The sequence below is a fragment of the Sapajus apella genome, unplaced genomic scaffold (genome assembly GCF_009761245.1).
Source record: "Sapajus apella isolate SASKATOON/1434 unplaced genomic scaffold, GSC_monkey_1.0 scaffold43, whole genome shotgun sequence".
Classification (NCBI taxonomy): domain Eukaryota; kingdom Metazoa; phylum Chordata; class Mammalia; order Primates; family Cebidae; genus Sapajus; species Sapajus apella.
In genome coordinates, this window is record NW_022436983.1 from 4,517,044 (window position 1) to 4,538,225 (window position 21,182).

Genomic DNA, 21,182 nt, shown 5'->3' on the forward strand with positions numbered 1-21,182 from the left:
TGCTTACTTCCTTGTACCGTCTTTTTATTTGTTTTTCTTTTTTCACCCAAATCTCATTTTGAAACTTCCTTGTACTTTCTAAATGCTGTTGCTGGCCAATGATATTACCATCTGTTTTCTTTTAAGTGAATGAATTGTACTCCTCACACACCTCTGACATTTGTAGATATTTAAATTTACCCTCCGTAGACCCTCTTTTAAATTTTAGATATTCCAATTTCATGATATTTCTATTTCAGATCTGGAACTTACTCATCTTTTCTATCCTGGACCTCAGGATGATCAATAATAAATACGGTAGCTTCTTTTACATTTAAGATGAGATATTTCCCCATCTCAGTGTATTTAAGATGTCACATACAGTTGACTTACAGTATTCCCCTTTGTGGCTTTTCACTCAGTAGAGGATAGGTGGCCATTCTTGACTTTTGATGGCTTATCTCTAGACTCAGACACTTGGGATACTAAGTGTTGGTTTCTGTACTTTTGGCCTTCATTCTTTTCAAATAACATTAAAGAGTGGGAGTAACTCCTTTTTTTTTTTTTTTTTTTTTTTTTGAAGAAAACCTTGCATGGAAGATGCTTCCAAAGTTTAGTGTAGTCTCATTATATTAACCCAGTGTGCTTTGTGTTTGCTAAATAGGCAGAGGCTGGATTTGATGCGAGAGATGTATGATAGGGCAGGGGAGATGGCCTCCGGTGCCCAAGACGAAAGCGAGACCACTGTGACTGGCAGCGATCCCTTCTATGATCGGTTCCACTGGTTCAAACTTGTGGGGAGGTATGTGATGATTTTGTTGATGTCTTCTTTTAAAAATAATCAATAGTTTTATTTTAAGTGTTTAAAACCTGAGCAGATACTATAAAAAGTTAAGAGGAAAAAAAAGAGTGTAAAAAGGCATCTGTAATCTTATATACTCACAACCACTGTGTCTTTTGGTTTATTTCCCGTCATTTATACTCAGTGGGCATATTTGTTTTGAGTCTCAAACTTTCAGCCAAAGTATTTGAGTCTTCCCTGACTTTAAACTTACAAAATGTTCTGCAACTGATAAAGATAAATTTAAAAGGAAAAGAAAACTTGTACACAATTTAAATTCATAGTATGGCTTTTCAGACACAATCTCTTCATGATCTAATTTGTTCTTCCTTTTTTTTTAAAAAAAGTAATTCATCCCACTTTAGTCATTGCAAGGGTGAATTCATTGTACCTTGGTAGTCCCCTTCAGCCTCATTTTTTATACATTATTTTCAGCACTTAGTGAAAACACATAGTGCCTCTATGAGTCCATACTGAGTCAAGTTCTTAAAGGTTTCAGATTTTCAAAGCAGGGAAATTTAAGTTTTGAGCTTATGATTTCAGAATTTGAATTGCTTTTCAATTGCAAAAAAAACCCTGTAATGGTTTTTAAAGAGGCTGGGTAAAAAGGAGTTGCTGAAGTCATAGTATGTTGTGGAAATGAAGTAAATCTTTTCCACTCTACTCTGATAGCAAAATAGTTTTTCAAAGAGATGAATTGGCCAAACACATCTTAACCTTAGCAAAGCACATGCTGCTCTGTCATATACCATTTCATCAATTTTGTTTTCTGCTCCAAGATGATGTCAGAATTTCAGTAAAGATTGAAAGCCTTCTTATTTCACTTTGATGTTGAATGGGTTCTTTGAGGCCTAGATGCTGATCTTTTATGGGAACTGGAGAATGTAAACGTGTTATAACACCATATTTACCTAGGATGGTCTACTCATGTGTTTCCTTTGCTTTTCTTATTCTAAGGATCAGTCCTTACGTAACTTTTTCAACCTGCCCTTGTTCCCTTTCACCTGACCCAAATAATTTATGCTTATTTTATCCTTTTGCTTTTCCATTTGCTTTTATTGTGTTGATTCCCCAGTGGATTCTGTCCTGTTGGCACCTATTGCTTCCTGTTTAACCAACTATTCCTCTCTCCCTGGCTGTGTTAATTGGCGTCTTACCTGGTGTCTAGCTCCCCCATTTTCCACGGCTGTGTGAATGAGCGCCTTGCCGACCGCACACCCTCCCCCACTTTTTCCACGGCCGATTCCGACATCACTGAGCTGGCTGACGAGCAGCAAGATGAGATGGAGGATTTTGATGATGAGGCATTCGTGGATGACGCCGGCTCTGACGCAGGGACGGAGGAGGGATCAGATCTCTTCAGTGATGGGCATGACCCGTTTTACGACCGATCCCCTTGGTTCATTTTAGTGGGAAGGTTGGTGAGGTTATTGTGAGAAAGGCAAAAAGGGACCAGCTCTTGCTCTGAAGGCCTCCCTGCCTGTGCAATTTTGGGTAACCTTGCATTAGCCAATTAAACTCATGAATGCTCACTTCCAAGTTCTCCAATACTTCAAGCTCTTTATCAATGCTGATCTGGCCGAGAGAGTTCTCAGGCATTGTTGGTGAGGTCCTCAGTCTACTCAGCACATTATGCAGCAATATGTGAAGACTGCATGGAACACAACTTGTCTTAAATTGCCCAGTAATTTTGTTCTGAAGAAAGGAACCCCAAAGGAGAAAGTCAAACGTAAGAGTCAAATGTAGTGGGTTTAGCGAGTGGTATTATGGTCTAGATGTTTCCTTTTCAAAGGAATGTGATTGAAAAGCATACAGAGATAACACAAGAGAGGGAGCAGAGCAAGGCCAAGGTTTGGCAGAAGAATCTGTGCTACTGCAGGAATCAGAGGACAAAAGTAGATTCAGGAGTAGAGTTAAATACATTTTTTGCTTAGTCTACTGAGTCCTAAAAAGAATCAGGAAAGTCCAGCTTCTCCTTTACCTAAAATGAATGCCTTTCTCTGGCCAGTTTCACTGAGCCTATCTGTAGATCTTTGGCATCTGCTAAAATTATAACCTGTAGGGTTTATAATGATAAAGCTCAGAAAATCATCTATTGACCCCATCAACGATGAATATTGGCCAGGCACGGTGGCTCACACCTGTAATCCTAGCGCTTTGGGAGGTTTAGGTGGGTGGATCACCTGAGGTCAGGAGTTCGAGACCAGCCTGACCCATGAAACCTGTCTCTACTAAAAATACAAAAATTAGGCCAGGTGTGGTGGCTCACGCCTGTAATCCCAGCAGTTCGGGAGGCTGAGGTGGGTGGATTACCTGAGGTCGGGAGTTTGAGACCAGCCTGCCCAACATGGCGAAGCCCTGTCTACTAAAAATAACAAAAGAATTAGGCAGACTTGGTGGGTACCTGTAGTCCCAGCTACTCAGGAGGCTGAGACAGGAGAATTGCTTGAACCCAGGAGGTGGAGGTTACAGTGAGCCAAGATCATGCCATTGCACTTCAGCCTGGGCGACAAAATGAGACTCCATCTCAAAAAAAAAAAATATTTATTTGGTGCTATGTGAAACTACTTTATGTTAAGACTAGTTCACCAAACTGAGACATTGTCTCTGGCTCTCAGTTTGTGCATCCATCAGTGATGCAGAACTCTGTAGCACGTGTTCATAATACTGGTGTCTTTGTCCATATCCAGTCTTCATGCTGTGGTAATTTTAATTACAAATTCAACAGTAGAGCACTCATTGGATTAACCAAACAGTATGCCCAGGTTTAAAAGTATTAAATTTAACTTTAATGGTACATTAGAACCACATATTGTTGCCGGGCGCAGTGGCTCACGCCTGTAATCCCAGCACTTTGGGAGGCCGAGGCGGGTGGATCACGAGGTCAAGAGATCGAGACCATCCTGGTCAACACGGTGAAACACCGTCTCTACTAAAACTACAAAAAATTAGCTGGGTATGGTGGCGCGTGCCTGTAATCCCAGCTACTCAGGAGGCTGAGGCAGGAGAATTGCCTGAACCCAGGAGGCGGAGGTTGCGGTGAGCCGAGATTGCGCCATTGCGCTCCAGCCTGGGTAACAAGAGCGAAACTCCATCTCGAAAAAAAAAAAAAGAACCACATATTGTTGAATCCTTTATAAATAAGGGAATTATGTCAGTGTTAAATCGATAAGTACCAGTTATCTAAAAATTAAAGGATAGCAAGTCTCCTGACCTAGTAGAGACATAAGTTTTAAAACTTACCTCACCAGGTGCAGTGGCTCACATCTGTAATCTCAGCAAATCTGGAGGGTGAGGCCAGGAGTTTGAGACCAGAGTGGGCAACATAGTGAGACCCTGTCTCTAAAAATTTAAAAAATAGGCTGGGTATGGTGGCTCATGCCTGTAATCCCAGCACTTTGGGAGGCTGAGGCGGGCAGATCTCGAGGTCAGGAGATCGAGATCATCCTGGCTAACACAGTCAAACCCTGTCTCTACTAAAAATATAAAAAATTAGTCGGGCATGGTGGCACATACCTTTAATCCCAGCTACTTTGGAAGCTAAGGCGGGAGGATAACTTGAGCCCAAGAGTTTGATGCTACAGTGAGCAATGATTGCACTGCTGCACTTCAACCTGTGGACAGAGCAAGACCCCAACTCTACCAAAACATATAAAATGAAACAGAATTTATAGGCCGAGCACGGTGGCTCATGCCAGTAATCCCAGCACTTTGGGAGGCTGAGGCAAGTAGATCACAAGGTCAGGGGATTGAGACCATCCTGGCTAATATGGTGAAAACCTGTCTCTACTAAAATACAAAAAATTAGCTCGGCGTGGTGGCAGGCGCCTATAATCCCAGCTACTTGGGAGGCTGAGGTAGGGAGAATCACTTGAACCCGGAAGTTGGAAGTTGCAGTGAGCTGAGGTCATGCCATTGCACTCCAGCCTGGGCAACACAGTGAGACTCTGTCTCAAAAAAAAAAAAAAAAAAAGAATTTATAATATGGTATTGGTCACATGGTCAGAACCTCATAACTGATTTAGAAGATGATCACTGTTATGGAACAGGGGAAAATAAAACTTCTTTCATAGAAATGAAAGTCTCAAGTATAACTGTAGGTCATAATATTAGATAGTCTCTGGGTTTTCCAGTGGTGAAGGAGCATGTGGAATTCAGTTTTTCCATGAATAAACATAACGGGACTATGTGGCCATGAATATTGTTTTCTACTAGTGTATCGCCATGAATAGATACTTAGAATTTCACAGAAGCTGATTTTTATGAAAATAGAGAAAGGTGTATACAGACAGTGGGACAGTAATGCTTGCTTTATTTGATGGCTGCCTGTGTGCTTCAGCACATTTTTATACTATTCTAAGGGAGTTAGAAGTTAGAACCCAGTTTCTGGCCATAAACTTTTTTCCCAGTGCCAGTTACACAGCTTCTAAAACTGTTTATTTGTGTTCTTTACCACTGCAGTGAAGAGTAGGCAGCTTCATCTTATGTAACACGGTGAGGAGAAGCCTGACCTAATTGTCAGGAGAAGCCTTGGGTTTTAGACCATCTCTGTCACTAGGACAAGCAACTTAAACTGAAGCCTTTTGGGCTCTCAAGTGTAAAGCGAATGACAGGTAGAAATAAAGAGCCTTAAAGACATTTTTCAACTTTCATATCCTGTCATCTGCCCTAGTAAAAAAGATTATCCTGGGTAAGACTTCTAAGAAACATTTGTATTTTGAGCAAGTTGTATGGAAACTCAAGACAATCCCACTTAATGTGGAAATAAACTGACTTAAGATACATGTATTCTTTTCTCTCTAGTTTTATTTCTTTTAATCATATTAGATGTAAGTATAGGTATACAATCAATCTATTTCAATTTCCACATAAAATATTTATGGAGCTATGGCTCAGGAATTGACTTTTCCATTTGTTTAGGTTCCCAGGTTCTAACCTTGCAAGAAAGGACTGGGGGAGGAAGTGAAATCAGTAAATAGCAATTAGTAAAGTGAAGGATAATAACAATCAGTAAAGTGAAGGATAGCTTTCCATTTTTGCCCTTGACTACATTTCTCATCTACAAACAAAGTCTATAATAATGCAATATCACTCAGTTGTGTAGTGGTCATTGTATGTGTAAGGGAAGTAACTACTTTCCTGTTTTTGTGATTCACAATATTAGATTTCCCCTATTGGCATATAATTGCAAATATAATTCACTTGTAAAATTCTTAGTTTCCAGCCAGGCTTGGTGGCTCATGCCTGTAATCCCAGCACTTTGGGAGGCCCAGGTGGGCAGAGATCACGAGGTCAAGAGTTTGAGACCAGCCTGGCCAACATGGTGAAACCCCATCTGTACTAAGAATACAAACATTAGCAGGGCATGGTGACACATGCCTGTAATCCCAGCTGCTCAGGAGGCCAAGGCAGGAGAATCGCTTGAATCCTCGAGGTGGAGGTTGCAGTGAACCAAGATTGAGCTACTGCACTCGAGCCTGGGCAACAGAGCAAGACTCCATCTTCTGGGGCAGGGGAGTTTATTTTCTTGTGAAATTTCATTAGTAAGTTTATTTTTTAGCCATGACTGCTTCTGGTAAACATTCTGGTAAACATTCTGCCCCTGGTAACATTCTTTATATTACAAGTGAAAAGAGCTTGTCCCTTTAGCTATTCTCTTAATGGCATGTTGGGATGTTATGAACCATCCATCATAATTTGGGATGAAATGTAAAATATTTAAGTTAGTCTTCTGGGTTAAAAGGGAGTAAAAGATGATTATTCTGTGACCTCTCTGTACCTTAACTGGCACTCTTTCTGTAAGTAGCACCATAATTTTGCTGATTTTTCTTATCTTTATGTTGACCATTTGTTTCCTTTTTTGATGTAACTTCATAGAACTTTCTGCTAACGTATCCTTTACATATCTCCCTCTCTCATCTCTGTTCTCCTTCAGTCTGCTAGGTCAAAGTATAAGGATTCTCAAAAATACAGAGTAATTATGAAAATTCTATTTAAAAAGCTTCAGAATATAATTTTTATATAGCATTGATTTGGAGCTAAGGACTATATTCTGGTAACGTGACAGGGAGCTGTCTAGTGAGTGTGTGATTATATAGTCATAGAGGTAAGGTTCCTGCCATAGAATTATAGAATTCTCTAAAAAGGGAAATCTGTAATAATGCCTTCACTGTTCGCACACTGGGACTCGCCATTGCCATAGGCAGAAAGGCAGTCTTATCTTTAGTGTGTGTGTAAACAGTACTTTTGTGGAATGTGTGCATTAACATCATGAACTTCTTTAAAAAAAAAAAAAAGTGGCGGTTGTTTTTGAGTTGGGGTCTTGCTTTGTCACCCAGGCTGGAGTGCAGTGGTGCGATCTCAGCTCACTACAGCCTCTGCCTCTTGGGTTCAAGCGGTTCTCTGACTCAGCCTCTGGAGTAGCTGGGATTACAGGCACCCACCACCACGCCCAACTAATTTTTGTGTTTTTAGTAGAGATGGGGTTTCACCATCTTGGCCAGGCTGGTCTTGAACTCCTGAACTTGTGATCCACCCGCCTCAGCCTCCCAAAGTGTTGGGATTACAGATGTGAGCCACCATGCCTGGCCCAAATAATTATTTTTAAGATAACAAATTAGATGTAGTTAGGAATCTAAATGTGTTCTATATAGTTAATATCCATTATGAGATGGCTCTGAAAAATTAGCCTTGTATAAGTTAGATGGCTTTACTTTTCTGCTTCTGGTATATCTTTAAGTAGAAGTGGAAGATTTTCCATTTTTCTGGAAACAGAACAGAACAGAAAAATGATTTGCCTTTTATATTTCAGTAGAAGTGGAAGATTTTGTTCACTTACCAAATATTTATAGAATGCTCCACCCTCTGCAGACAGTAGTGAGCAAAGCCAGACATGGTTCCTGCCCTCACAGACTTATAGTTTGATGGGTGACACAGACATAAATTAAATAATTGCACAAATAAATAAATGTAAATTATAGCAATGATGAAATAGTTGTGTCTGTTGCCAGAGATCACATAACGTTGAGAGACCTGTTATGAGAAAGAGGTGTTTAAAATAAGACCTGAAGATGTGAAGAAACCAAAGGCAATGGGCCGGGCGTGGTGGCTCCCGCCTGTAATCCAAGCACATTGGGAAGCTGAGGTGGGTAGATCACCTGAGGTCAGGAGTTCAAGGCTAGCCTGGCCAACATAGTGAAACCCATCTCTACTAAAAATGCAAAAAATTAGCCAGGCGTGGTGGTGGGCACCTGTAATTCGAGGTACTCGGGAGGCTGAGGCAGGAGAATCACTTGAACCTGGGAGCTGGAGGTTGCCGTGAGCCTGAGATAGTGCCGTTGCGCTCCAGCCTGGACAAAAAGAGTAAAACTCCATCTCAAAAAAATTAAAAAGACACAAAAGGCATGAAGTGGGCAGCAAGTGCAGAGAAGACTCCAGGCAGGGGACATGTTCGATGGCTCTTTAATGGCCCAGGCCTTGAAATGGGCAAGTCTAGCTGGGGTACTCGTAATAGAGGAGAATGATCTGTGTATGTGTTGACTTTGAAAGTGAAATTATCCATTTGATACCTTATGCCAAATTCTTAGTCTTTTAAATTCTGTTGCAGTACTAGTTGTTTGACGGTCTTGTTTATAATCCTTTTTAGAAGACTTTTCATTCTTACATTTTTTTTTATACCAGAGCTTCAACTCTCTGTTTCTTAGCATTTCTCACTCTCCTGCTTTGGAGCAGACTGAAAGGAAAATAGGCATTATTTCATCTGATTTAATGTTCATTTGTAGTTATTTTTGTTATATTTTTCATTCATATTTCATTTATGTTCTGAAGTCATATTAACATTTGTTTTTCTGTGATGTATTAGTCTGTTTTCATAATTTTCATTACTTCAAGTTGAAATCCCAAATACCTCCTACATCCTCCTCCTCTCTTTGTTTTTAAATAGATTTCAGAGCAGGAAAAGCATCCGATAAGCATGTGTGTCACTTGGTTTGGTTGGATTTATTGATGCAAGTGTCTACTTTGTCTTTTGTCTTATGTTGAAATATCAGCATATACCAAATGGAAAGACAGGAATAATAATAGGAACTAGGTTCTATTTGCCTTTCTAATTGGAATAAACACTCTTAAGCTTTGTGGCCACCAGTTTTTATCAGTTTTTTACAAAAGTAAGAGCTACAAAATAATGAAAGAAGAAAATACAAATGTGATAGGACTTTGCTAGTTTGCTTGAAATATAAAGTGTTAAAGCTATAATTTACCTTTTACTTATGCATTTCTGAATTAGGTTTTGAACTCTAGGAGCAAAAGCAAACCCTTTAGGCATCAACTGTCATCTTCTTCCTTAACATTTATGTTGATGCCCAGTCAGAGTCTCCTCTAGGCTTAGAACTCAAAAATTTCTGGCTGCACAGCCTCTCTGCTTATATGTGGCTGCTGACCTCACCTTGTTAGTCACTCTGCCTAATTTAAAATAGTCCTTTTTAAAATTTTTATTTATTTATTTATTTATTTATTTATTTTTTGAGACAGAGTCTCACCCTGTCACCCAGACTGGAAAACTGTGTGCAATTTCGGCTCACCACAACCTCCACCTCCCCGATTCTCCTTCCTCAGCCTCCCAAGTAGCTGGGACAACAGGTGCATGCCACCATGCCCGGCTAATTTTTATGTTTTTAGTAGAGACAGTGTTTCACCATGTTGGCCAAGCTGGTCTCGAACTCCTGACCTCAGGTGATCTGCCTGCCTCAGCCTCCCAAAAAGCTGGGATTATAGGCCTGAGCTACCATACCCAGCCAATAATAGTCTTTGTGATGGAGTCTTGCTCTGCAGCCTAGGCTGGAGCGCAGCGGCGCGATCTCAGCTCACTGCAACCTCCACCTCCCGGGTCCCGGTTCAAGCAATTCTCCTACCTCAGCCTCCCAAGTAACTAGGATTATAGACACAAGCCACCATGCCCAGCTAATTTTTGTATTTTTTAGTAGAGATGGGGTTTCACCATGTTGGCCAGTCTGGTCTTGAACTCCTGACCTCGTGATCCACCCGCCTCGGCCTCCCAAAGTGCTGGGATTACAGGCATGAGCCACCGCACTCAGCCAATAGTCATTTCTTAAAATAACAATAAAGACCCATAATGCTGTGATAAGGAATTTATTTTAGAGTTATTAACTGTATTTTGGCCCATTTCCCTTTCCTTTTTTGTCTCCTGGTTTCTGTTTTACCTATTGGGAAAAAGGAAACTTTTTATAGTCTCTTAAATTAAAAGGTTAAGCTCTTTAATGGGCTCCTCCTCAAATCTGTCCCTAGCTGCATTCATAGAGCAGTATCTTGAAAGTCTGCTTCCAGTTGTTACTCTTCTCCCTACAGTAGTTAAGTTTTAGAGCGTGATTTGGTGTGTGTTGGTCTTCGTCAGCAGCTCTGCCAAGCATTTGCATTTGTTCATTCATTATCTGTGCTGAAAAGGCAGCTGGAGGCAAATCTCAGAGGATAGGACTGAGAAGGGGTCTTAAGACAATGCCAGGAGTCAGCTTACAGTTGCAGGAAGATGTTCTGAGTGAATCTGAAAGCCAGCTTCTCTCTCCATGGGATGCTCTGATATTTGTCTCCTGGTTTTTGTCTCTAGGGCATTTGTTTACCTGAGCAATCTGCTGTATCCCGTGCCCCTGATCCACAGGGTGGCCATTGTCAGTGAGAAGGGTGAAGTGCGCGGATTTCTGCGTGTGGCTGTACAGGCCATCGCAGGTAGGTGACCCTCTTCTGAAATGAGAGCTGTGAGTTCTTTGTCTAGAGACAAAGCAAGCAAACTCTGTGTGGGTCACGCTTATATTACACATACAAACTGTGAGGATCTTGTCTTCTTTGGAGAGAGCCTTCTTTGCTCCTTTGTAGCAGTTGTTCCCAAGTATCATAAATAGATCCTGCTTAGTCCATACTACTGCTGTTTTGGAATAATGAGGTAAAGAGATTTCCTTTAGCATGTTAAAGATCAGCTCTTACATTAATTATATAAAAGTCATTGCCCTTTTTTTATTTTGAGACAAGGTCTCACTTTGTCGCCCAGGCTGGAGTGAAATGGTGCATGCTTCACCTCCAGGCTCAGCCATCCTCCCACCTCAGCCACCTGAGTAGCTGGGACTACCAAGCACACACCACCATGCCCAGCTAATTTTTAAGTTTTTTGTAGAGTTGGCGTCTCATTATGTTGCCCAGTATAGTCTCAAACTCCTGAGCTCAAGTGATCTTCCTGCCCTAGCCTCCCAGAGTGCTGGGATTACAGGTGTGGGACATTGCACTCAGCCAGTCATTGGCCTTTTGTTTTGTTTTATTTCATTTTGGTTTTTTGAAACATAGTCTTGCTCTGTTGCCCAGGCTGGAGTGCAGTAGCACGATCTTGGCTCACTGTACCCTCTGCCCCCTGGGTTTAAGCAATCTCCTGCCTCACCCTCCAGAGTAGCTGGGACTACAGACACCCACCGCCATGCCCAGCTAATATGGTATTTTTAGTAGAGATGGGGTTTCTCCACGTTGGTCAGGCTGGTCTCAAACTCCTGACCTCAGGTGATCCACCTGCCTCAGCCTCCCAAACTTTGTGCTGGGATTACAGGTGTGAGCCAATGCTCCTGGCCCGTTTTGTTTTGTTTTGTTTTGAAATTGAGTCTCGCTCTATTGCCCAGGCTACAGCACAGTGATGCAATCTCGACTTATGTCAATCTCCACCTCCTGAGTTCAAGTGATTCTCATGCCTCAGCCTCCCAAGTAGCTGGGATTATAGGCACCCGCCACCAAACTCAGCTAATTTTTGTATTTTTATTAGACGTGGGGTTTCACTATGTTGGCCAGGCTGGTCTCAAACTCCTGACCTCAAATGATCGGCCCACCTCAGCCTCCCAAAGTGTTGGGATTACAGGTGTGAGCCACCGCACCTGGCCTGGCCTAAATAATGTATCTTGATAAACTGTTTCATTAGTAACAAAGAATTTTTAGGCCTTTGTCTTGCTTTGTTTTTTTTCCTCAGGGTACTTATAATAGACATTTGTTTGGCTGCTGTTTTGTAATGCATGGGTCAAGTTGATATAAGCTGGGTGTGGTGGCTCGAGCCTGTAGTCCCAGCTACTTGGTAGGCTGAGGCAGGATTGCTTAAGCCCAGGAATTTGAGGCCAACCTGGGCAACATAATGAGATCCCCATCTCTTAAAAAAAAAAAAATTGAAAACAAAGATTTTAGTATTTTCCATTTTTCTATGATCCAGCCTGTTCTGAGGAAAAAATGTGGTCATTTTCTGTAATCTTTCTGTCTTAATTCTCAAATTCTGTGCTGTGTCCAGTGACCTTTCAGCCTTTCCTCCATGGAAACCTATGACACAATCACCAGTGTTGAGTATGTAGAAGTTTCCTTTATAAGTACAATATAATATTTTCAAATACTTCTTGGGTATTATTGACTATTGCCAGCATGGAAGGAGTCAGTATTTCTAGGTATGACATTTGAACAATCATAAGAATAAAGGTGATTCTTTGTTGACCAGTCTTATTTGAACTGAGGGAGTTGGATAAATCTATATGAATAGAGCGTGAAGCAGCCCGTGCAGTTTTATTACTTTGGTATCATTTTCTCATGCAAAAGGATTTTATTTTATGATCCAGTAAGAGCCTTTTCCCTTCCTCCCCCTGTGTCGTCTCACTCAATTCTTGCTAATTTTTTTTCTGCTTCAGCGGATGAAGAAGCTCCTGATTATGGTTCTGGAATTCGACAGTCAGGAACAGCTAAAATATCTTTTGATAATGAATACTTTAATCAGGTGAGAAACCATCAGGAAGAAGGAAAACCCTGTGGAAAGAGAAAGAAGTAGAATGAATTTAGGAGGAAAACGTTCAGCATTGGAGATCAGTTCCCCTACAAAACTGAAAAATATGTAGGGTGTTGGTTGCCAGAGAGTAGTTGCATAAAATGTGGAACATGCCTAACAATTATGAAGGTAAAGGTGTACAGACCCAATATTCATGTTTTATGCGTTGCCTTTCCTCAGACAGCGCTCAGTCCATATAATTTTCCAATCACTATTTATTTGTTGAGCAGATGACAGAAGTAAGGCAACTGGGGGAAAATATGTATTTGTACTACTTTATCATGTACCTGCTCCTGCCTTGTTTTCAGAGTGACTTTTCATCTGTTGCAATGACTCGTTCTGGTCTATCCTTGGAGGAGTTGAGGATTGTGGAAGGACAGGGTCAGAGTTCTGAGGTTATCAGTCCTCCAGAAGAAGTCAATCGAATGAATGACCTGGGTATGTCGAGAGAGTTTACTGTGCTTGGGGACATTTTCAACAAAGGGAAAATACCATTATCAAGGGACATAGTGACCTTCATCAACTAGGAATGGAAAGAATGCCCAGTTCCCTCCTCTGCATTATTTGAACCATCTGTGTGTTCATTTGACCCTCTTTAGATTTGAAGTCAAGCACTTTGCTGGATGGTAAGATGGTAATGGAAGGGTTTTCTGAAGAGATTGGCAACCACCTGAAACTGGGCAGTGCCTTCACTTTCCGAGTAACAGTGTTGCAGGCCAGTGGAATTCTCCCAGAGTATGCAGATATCTTCTGTCAGTTCAAGTAAGCTGCCCCTTTGCTCTGCCTCCCAGCTAGCTGCTAACCAAGGTGACATCTTTTGTGCACTGCAGAGTGCTTTATGGGTATGAGGGATTAACCCTCTTGAGAAAAAGACTAACCAGTCTCTGAAGGAAAACGCTTTCATCACTCCGATGGGAGTGAGAACCGGAAACCTGTCCTGGAATGCAACAGGGTTCCCTGGTGAGAGGAGCATGCCACATGTCCTACTACAGGGGTCTGCTGTGGGTGGACCCCCTTTACCAGGAATGGAGGGTCTGATCAGATAAGCCTGTTGATGAGTCTGTCTAGTCCTCTTCATGTTGAAAAGTGTTAGTAATAAGTCTGAAAACAATGACTTATCTAGCCACCAGTTATGCCTATTTAATACTTGGGGAAAAGGCAAATTTAAACAGTGTAAAGAAGGATAAATTCTATGTCAACTGAAAAAAGCTAGTATATAGAGAAGATGTGACACCTCTCATTTCTCATCTTTGTCGGACTTGCTCTGCCCTACAGCCCTCTCAGACCCAGTGCTCTGGATGCTTTCTTCTCAAGACTGCCCCAGGAAAACAGTTTTTTGGGAATCTTTTTTTTTTAATTGTACTTTAGGTTCTGGGGTACATGTGCAGATTTTTTTTTGGAATCTTAAGTTTTAATACCTCCAAACTTCAGTATGTCGTTTCAGTACTTGGAAAGGGCCACAGTAGGAGATTGAAGTCTCACCCCTCCATACCTACAGCCCTTAGTTTGCCACTGGTGCCACCAAGAGGCTGCTTTGGGTTCTGCCATCCCTCTCCCCTCAGAATGTGCCTTGGCCTTCCCGAAGGTCCTAGTGCAGTTTGCAAAGCTTTTGTATAGGTTTTATCCCAGAAAATTGAGTTAAATGTGATCTGAATTAAATGTGATCACTATATAGTAAGCCACTAATATCATTTGCTACAACTCATAATTGTTGAAATATTACCCAATGAGCACTGATTGCACCTATTTAACGTGTTTTCACTCACACCCTCAAACTTAGGACAGGATAGTGTTGACCAGATTAATCTGTTTTTTGGAACTGTCACTATTATTCTAATCAGGCAACTGATACTTTTTATGGAAAACATCTATTTGGTTAACTGATGTCTGAAGTGACAATAATAGTGAGTTGGCCTTTGTTCTAAAATCTCCTAAAAAGAGCAGCATCTCTGCCTGGTGTTAGCTCTGGAGGAAAGAGCATGTTGCTTGTATTGAAAGGAGCCTCAGGCCAGGCACAGTGGCTCACACCTATAATCATAGCCCTTTGGGAGGCTGAGGCTGGTGGATCACCTGAGGTCAGTTTCACCAGCCTGACCAACATGGTGAAACCCCATCTCTACTAAGAATACAGAAGTTAGCCGGGCATGGTGGCACATGCCTGTAATCCCAGCTACTCAGGAGGCTGAGGCAGGAGAATCGCTTGAATCCGAGAGACAGAGATAATCGCCTGAACCCAGTAGACAGAGGTTGCGGTGAGCCGAGATCATGCCATCACACTTCAGTCTGGGCAACAACAGCAACCGCAAAAAAGCCTCAAAGGCTTAGAGTCGCTCCTCTGGCCTGTTCTGGGAAGGTATAGCTGCAGAGCACCGTGAACGTGAATGAGTTCACCTGTCGCCAGGGAACTCCAAGAGTGCTGCAGTGCCAGCAGTACAGGCATCAGGGATTTGGAGCACTTCGCAAAAGCATGCTAGTGTTCTCAGACATGGTGAACTAATTTGGACGACAAGTTCATACTACTGGTCTCTCTCGCTCCCCCCATTCAAAATATTTTCTTTTTCTCCATTTTTTCTTGACAGAAGTGGTGTCCTTCTGATGGATTTTTCTGTCTGGCAGTAAATCTTTTTGTTGGGGGTCCTCTTTAACTGTGCAGTTCTTTTTATTTCAGACTAATAATAGAGAGAGAGAGAGAGAGAGAGAATCTCACTGTCTGAGAAGAACTAAATATAACCCATTGGTTCGACAGATTTTTCCAGAGTATCTTCTTGCATCGAGACCTGTGGGAAAACACTTGCTGTCTGGTGGGGAGAGAGGCATATAAATACATTATTACAGTGAAATCATTGCTATTAAGGAAAAATAGGTTACTAATAAAGTGGAACACAAAACTGTCAGAGTAAGTAAGGGAAGACTTCCTGGAAGAGGTGACATTTGAATCCACAACAGACTCAGGTTACTTATGCAGCCACAGGCTTTTGAACTAAGCTTGAGTCTGCCATATTTTTTCTATTTAAAATGACATTGTTTTTATTTTTTAGTAAAAAGCTTTTACAAAGGAAGAGGAGTTAATTGAATTTACTTTTCACTCTCTCTAAAGCATTCTTGCATATACATCCATATAGCTAAGTGATGAGGGTCAGTTAATTTTTCAGTCATTTTTGAAAGAAAATCTAAAATGCTCTCTGTGTGATAGGGAAAAGGTTCTTGACAAGGGAATGTAATTAAAGAATTGCTTAAGTGGAATGCTTCTTTCTCTAGGATCCAACTTGGGCTCTTAAAACAGATTCTGATAAAATCATTTAATGCAGCATTAACGAGTCTTTTTATTTTTTTTTAATGAAGCTTTTTGCATCGCCATGATGAAGCATTCTCCACAGAGCCCCTCAAAAACAATGGCAGAGGAAGTCCCCTGGGCTTCTATCATGTGCAAAATGTAAGTGATGTGGACATTTTTGCCAAACATAGATTTTCTGGTACCATGGCTTTCTCAGCCCAGGAAGGGTGATAAGAAGAGGTACAAGTCTCTGGCTGTGCAGGGGGAGAGTAGACAATAGAGGGTGTGGCTAGAGTGTGGACAATAGAGGGTGAGGTCATCCACAGTGGTCTGAGCAGCACGCCTTCTTGTCTCAATTACAATGGGCCTAGTGAGTGGAATGTGGGTTGGTCTGCCAATAAAATCTTCCATCAGTTTGAATGCAGTGAGTTGTTTTAGTGTTTCTGTCCTAGAAAAATAAGCATGCTTAATAAGAGTTTGTTAAAGTGAATGCATTCTCCTTTTAACTCTGATAGTTATGTTGCTCGATTGCAAATAACATAAAAAATATTAAATACCTTCTGTAGCTAAATTAAGATTTAGAGTCTGTTTTCCTTGCAACCGATAGTATGATTAACACTTTAATGCCCTTTACAACTGTCTTCCCACGTGGAGTAAGAAAACAGACCTTCCATCTTTAACATGAAATTTCACTCAAACTCTATTCCAAAGTCATCATCCTCATCACAATAGCTAACATTCACTAAGAGTTTATTTTGTGTTAGTCACTGTTTTGAGAGTTTTTGTGTAATTTAATTTTTACCTTTATACCAATGATTAGGATAATCCCTGTGTGAGCTGAGATAACTGAAGCATAGAGCAATTAAAGTCACTCATCAGGCCGGGAACTGTGGTTCACATCTCTAATCCCAGCACTCTGGGAGGCTGAGGCGGGTGGATCGCTTGAGGTCAGGAGTTTGTGACCACCCTGGCCAATATGGTGAAACCCTGTCTGAGGCATGAGAATCGCTTGAACCCAGGAGAGGGAGGGAGGTTGCAGTGAGTCTAGATTGTGCCACTGCACTCCAGCCTGGGCAACAAAGGGAAACTACATCTCAAAAAAAGAATATAAATAAATAATAAAAATAAAGTTACTCATCAGTGCTACAAGAGGCAAAGATGGGACATAAACCCAGAGAAATGTAGCTCTAGCATTCAGGATCTTCACTACTACATGAAACTGCTTCTCATTCTCTTGCTAACCCTGTTTGCTCTCTAAGAGAGGAAAGGAGAATTCCAAAGATGGAACAAACAAACACAAAATATGCTATCTTCTTTTTCATGCTCGTATAAATATAAGCAAGCATGTATCTGATAAACTTTGATCGGCTGCTGTGCACAAGGATTGTGCCTGACAACTGGGAAATGCAGGTGAATCTCAGATGCTCCCAAGGAGCTTAGAATTATGATAAGGGAAATGAAATGCATATGTTAAAAGCAGGCGTGCAAGATGGACATGAGAAAATATTCACTAAATGCAGTGGGAATGGAGTGGGAGTAGAAAAAGGGAAACTTTTTTTTTTTTTATCTTGAGACGAAATCTCACTCTGTTGCCCATGCTGGAGTGCCGTGGCATGATCTTGGCTCACTGCAACCTCTACCTCCCAGGTTCAAGTGATTCTCCTGCCTCAGCCTCCTCAGTAGCTGGGATTGTAGGCGCCCACCACCATACCCAGTGAATTTTTTATATTTTTAGTAGAGATGGGGTTTCACCATGTTAGCCAGGATGGTCTTGATCTCCTGACCTCCTGATGCCTGCCTTGGCCTCCCAAAGTGCTGGGATTGCAGGTGTGAGCCACCATGCCCAGCAAAAAAAATTTTTAATTAGCCAAGCATGGTGGTGCATGCCTATAGTCCTAGCTACTCAGAAGGCTGAGGCAGGAGGATTGCCTGAGCCCAGGAGGTTGAGGCCGCATGAGCTTTTTTCATGCCCCTGCATTCCAGCCTGGACTACAGAGCGAGACCTTGTCTCAAAAGAAAACCCCAAAAAATAATACTAAAGTTCTGATTGAAGCAAAATGTGTATTTTCTTAAAATCTTTTCCTAATCTTCCTTGGCTTTAGATCGCAGTGGAGGTCACTGAATCATTTGTGGATTATATCAAAACCAAGCCTATTGTATTTGAAGTCTTTGGGCATTATCAGCAGCACCCACTTCATCTGCAAGGACAGGAGCTTAACAGGTTTGGATCAGATGAACAAACATTTTTGATGATGTTTTGATTTTTAGTTTCTCGTTTGCTGGAAAGGAAGAAATCTTTTGAGGGATTAAGATAACTAAGTTTTCCATATGTCCTTTTTCCTCTTTAGAAGTTTTACTGTCATCTTTTAGCCACCTAATCACTGACTTTAGATGGAGCAAATTGTATTTTGACCGGGTGACCTCAAATACCATATTTTTGTAGGAAGAGACTTTGAATATAGTAGAAATTTGAGGTGATAGGAATATAACATGAAAATTATATATAATTGTTCCTAATGCCCACAGCTTTATGCAACAGAAGTTCTAAGTACAGTCATCAAAACTGCTGAGGAAAGCAACAGTGGGGCCTTTGTGATGATGGCAGAATGTTGGTGTTGACAGGAGAATTTTCCTATTTCATTTATTAGCTAAGACTTAGAGGGAGACATTTTTAAAATGAGATTTAGCCTGTTTCACCATCTAGGATTATTTCTATTATCTGGCATTATGTCAGAGTTGAAAATGCAAAAGTCTGCTTCTCTAAAGGGAATTCAAACATGCTATTGATATAAACGTCCAAGTCTTTGTAGTCTTTTTCTTTCCCTTAAAAAAACAGAGTTTCTTGATTTCTACACTGCAAATAGTCATTACAAAAAGTTTTTCTTCTTTTACATAAATTCACACAAAGAGAAGTAGAAAGCGATGATAATGACCAGCAAGAGGAATGATAATTACTTTTATCTTAATGTCTGTGTGCCAGTTCTGTTTACATTAACATTGGAAAACTCCAACATGGAATCCAGAACCTCAAATCTGCAAGTGGAATGTCTTGAGATAGGCACATGAAGTCAAAGTTTCTTTTTCCCCACTTTTAGGAGCTATACAGAAAAAGCTGTTTGCCCTCCGTACTGTCACAGAACTTTTACATACATTCTCACACCTAGTTGTGAAAGGACTAAAGAGAAGGAAATTCAATTTGCAGTCCAGCACAAAGAGCAGAATTTCTAAAATAAATAACTTTATACTTTTGAGCTTTGTATTCCTTTCTTTGCAGTCCGCCTCAGCCGTGCCGCCGATTCTTTCCTCCACCCATGCCGCTGTCTAAGCCAGGTGAGCACTCGCTTCAGTTTCTGCATGATGATCTCTGTGTGAATACATTCTTATTCTGAATGACTTTTCAAATATAAGTCGTGTTTGAATTCCTGTTCTTCTATGTATCCACACTTATTCCTGCCGCTCTTGTATATATCTAGTAGGAACTACAATTCCTAGTTCCTGATTTAAAATAATAAGTAAGGGCCGGGCGCAGTGGCTCACGCCTGTAATCCCAGCACTTTGGGAGGCCAAGGCAGGTGGATCACCTGAGGTCAGGAGTTCGAGACCAGCCTGGCCAACCTGGTGAAACCCCGTCTCTACTAAAAATACAAAAGTTAGCCAGGCATGGTGGCACATACTTGTAATCCTAGCCGTTTGGGAGGCTGAGTTAGGAGAATCACTTGAACTGGGGAGATGGAGGTTACAGTGAGCCAAGATCACAACATTGCACTCCAGCATGGGCAACAAGAGCAAAATTCTCAAAATAAAAAGTAAGAAACAGTACGGAGCCTTATCTACCAACTCTCTGATCTTCTATTTACAGATTTTGATAATCACTCTGTTCCTAAATCTTTGTGCTTTGTATATAACTTCCTATAACTGTCAGGTGACTAGGCATTTCTTTGCATAGAAAATTGATTCTTCATGTTCAATGATCTTATTTTGATTTTTCTTTGTTCACTTTTGTCCTTTTTCCTCACTGCCCATTCGCCCACTTCCCACCCCACCCTATGCTGACTCTCCACCCTCTATATTCCCCATCTTCATCTGCCTTCAGACCATGAGAGAAAGATTGAGCTGATTCGGTTTCTCGTGTCTGGCTATGTGAATGTGCATGTGTTGGACACATTTTCTGAGCACGCCAGCGTGCTTGCATCCTCCGCTATTGCCACCTTCCAGGATGAGGCTGACCCATTGCCGCCTTTTCTCTTTCTGCCAGTTCCCAGCTGCCAGAGTGAGAGGGTACCCAAACGAGATGGTTAGTAGCTGAATTAGCTCAACCTTAGATGTAGAACCAACCTCAGGCACTTTTCCTGAAGCCTGGCTCTTTGCATATGAAACACTGACATTTTGGTTTGCAACTTGAGCTGAGTATACAGTCCAGCATATTTTCAAGATTGTATCACATTTTCTTCCTAGAGATTTGGGAAGCACCTTCTCTACATGTCCCTCTTTCACATCACCAAAGCAGCGGGGAGGTCCATGCATTTGTTTGTATGGATTGTTTGCAATAGTATTGTTAATTTTGAAGATTTTACTAGTAGTTGGTTTTGTTAGAATACTTCTGGTATTGCTTTCTGAGATGACTTCCAGGATTACTTACCCTGTTTTCTTTCTCACTAGCATCACCAACTCATGTGAAACTCAGCGGGGCTGAATACTGCTGATAGGGTACACATATGAATAGTGCTAAATAATTCATAAAGCCCCTTTATATACATTATGTTAGTGGATCTTCATGATTGCTTTTCAAGATAGCAGGCTAAATATTATGATCTACAGTTTATAAATGAGGAGACAGACTCCCAGAGGTTAAACAGCTTAACTAAAGTCACATAGCATCAGTACAGTTGAGAATATGGATTTTAAATCTGGCCGGGTGTGGTGGCTTGCACCTGTAATCCCAGCAATTTGGAAGGTTGAGTCGAACAGATTGCTTGAGCTCAGGAGTTAAAGACCAGCCTGGGCAACATGGTGAAACCCTGTCTCTACAAAAAATGTAAAAATTAGCTGGGAGCAGTGGTACACACCTTTGGTCCCAGCTACTCAGGAGGCTAAAGTGGGAGGATGGTTTGAGCCCAGGGGGCACAGGTTGTAGTGAGCCAAGATCACGCCATAAAAAAGAAAGAATATGGAATTTAAATCTGAAGAAAATGTGTAATATAAGATCATTTACAGACCCTGTATTTATAAATTAGACCAGTGGTTCC

At 41.3% G+C, this 21,182-nt stretch overlaps 1 protein-coding gene across 18 annotated transcripts in view; it reads left to right on the plus strand.

Annotated features, from left to right (window-relative positions):
• Window positions 1–21,182, plus strand: part of KIF1B (kinesin family member 1B) — a 182,554-nt gene that overhangs the window by 124,458 nt on the left and 36,914 nt on the right. For 7 of the 18 annotated variants that reach the window (XM_032300335.1, XM_032300337.1, XM_032300342.1 and 4 more), the window contains 10 exons: window positions 644–781; window positions 1,989–2,237; window positions 10,440–10,558; window positions 12,529–12,614; window positions 12,971–13,100; window positions 13,262–13,424; window positions 16,005–16,095; window positions 18,039–18,157; window positions 19,211–19,266; window positions 20,192–20,230. In XM_032300335.1, the coding sequence (XP_032156226.1) occupies window positions 644–781; window positions 1,989–2,237; window positions 10,440–10,558; window positions 12,529–12,614; window positions 12,971–13,100; window positions 13,262–13,424; window positions 16,005–16,095; window positions 18,039–18,157; window positions 19,211–19,266; window positions 20,192–20,230 (1,190 nt within the window). The remainder of the gene's footprint in view (window positions 1–643; window positions 782–1,988; window positions 2,238–10,439; window positions 10,559–12,528; window positions 12,615–12,970; window positions 13,101–13,261; window positions 13,425–16,004; window positions 16,096–18,038; window positions 18,158–19,210; window positions 19,267–20,191; window positions 20,231–21,182) is intronic. The other 11 variants (XM_032300338.1, XM_032300341.1, XM_032300346.1 and 8 more) reach the window with 3 other exon arrangements.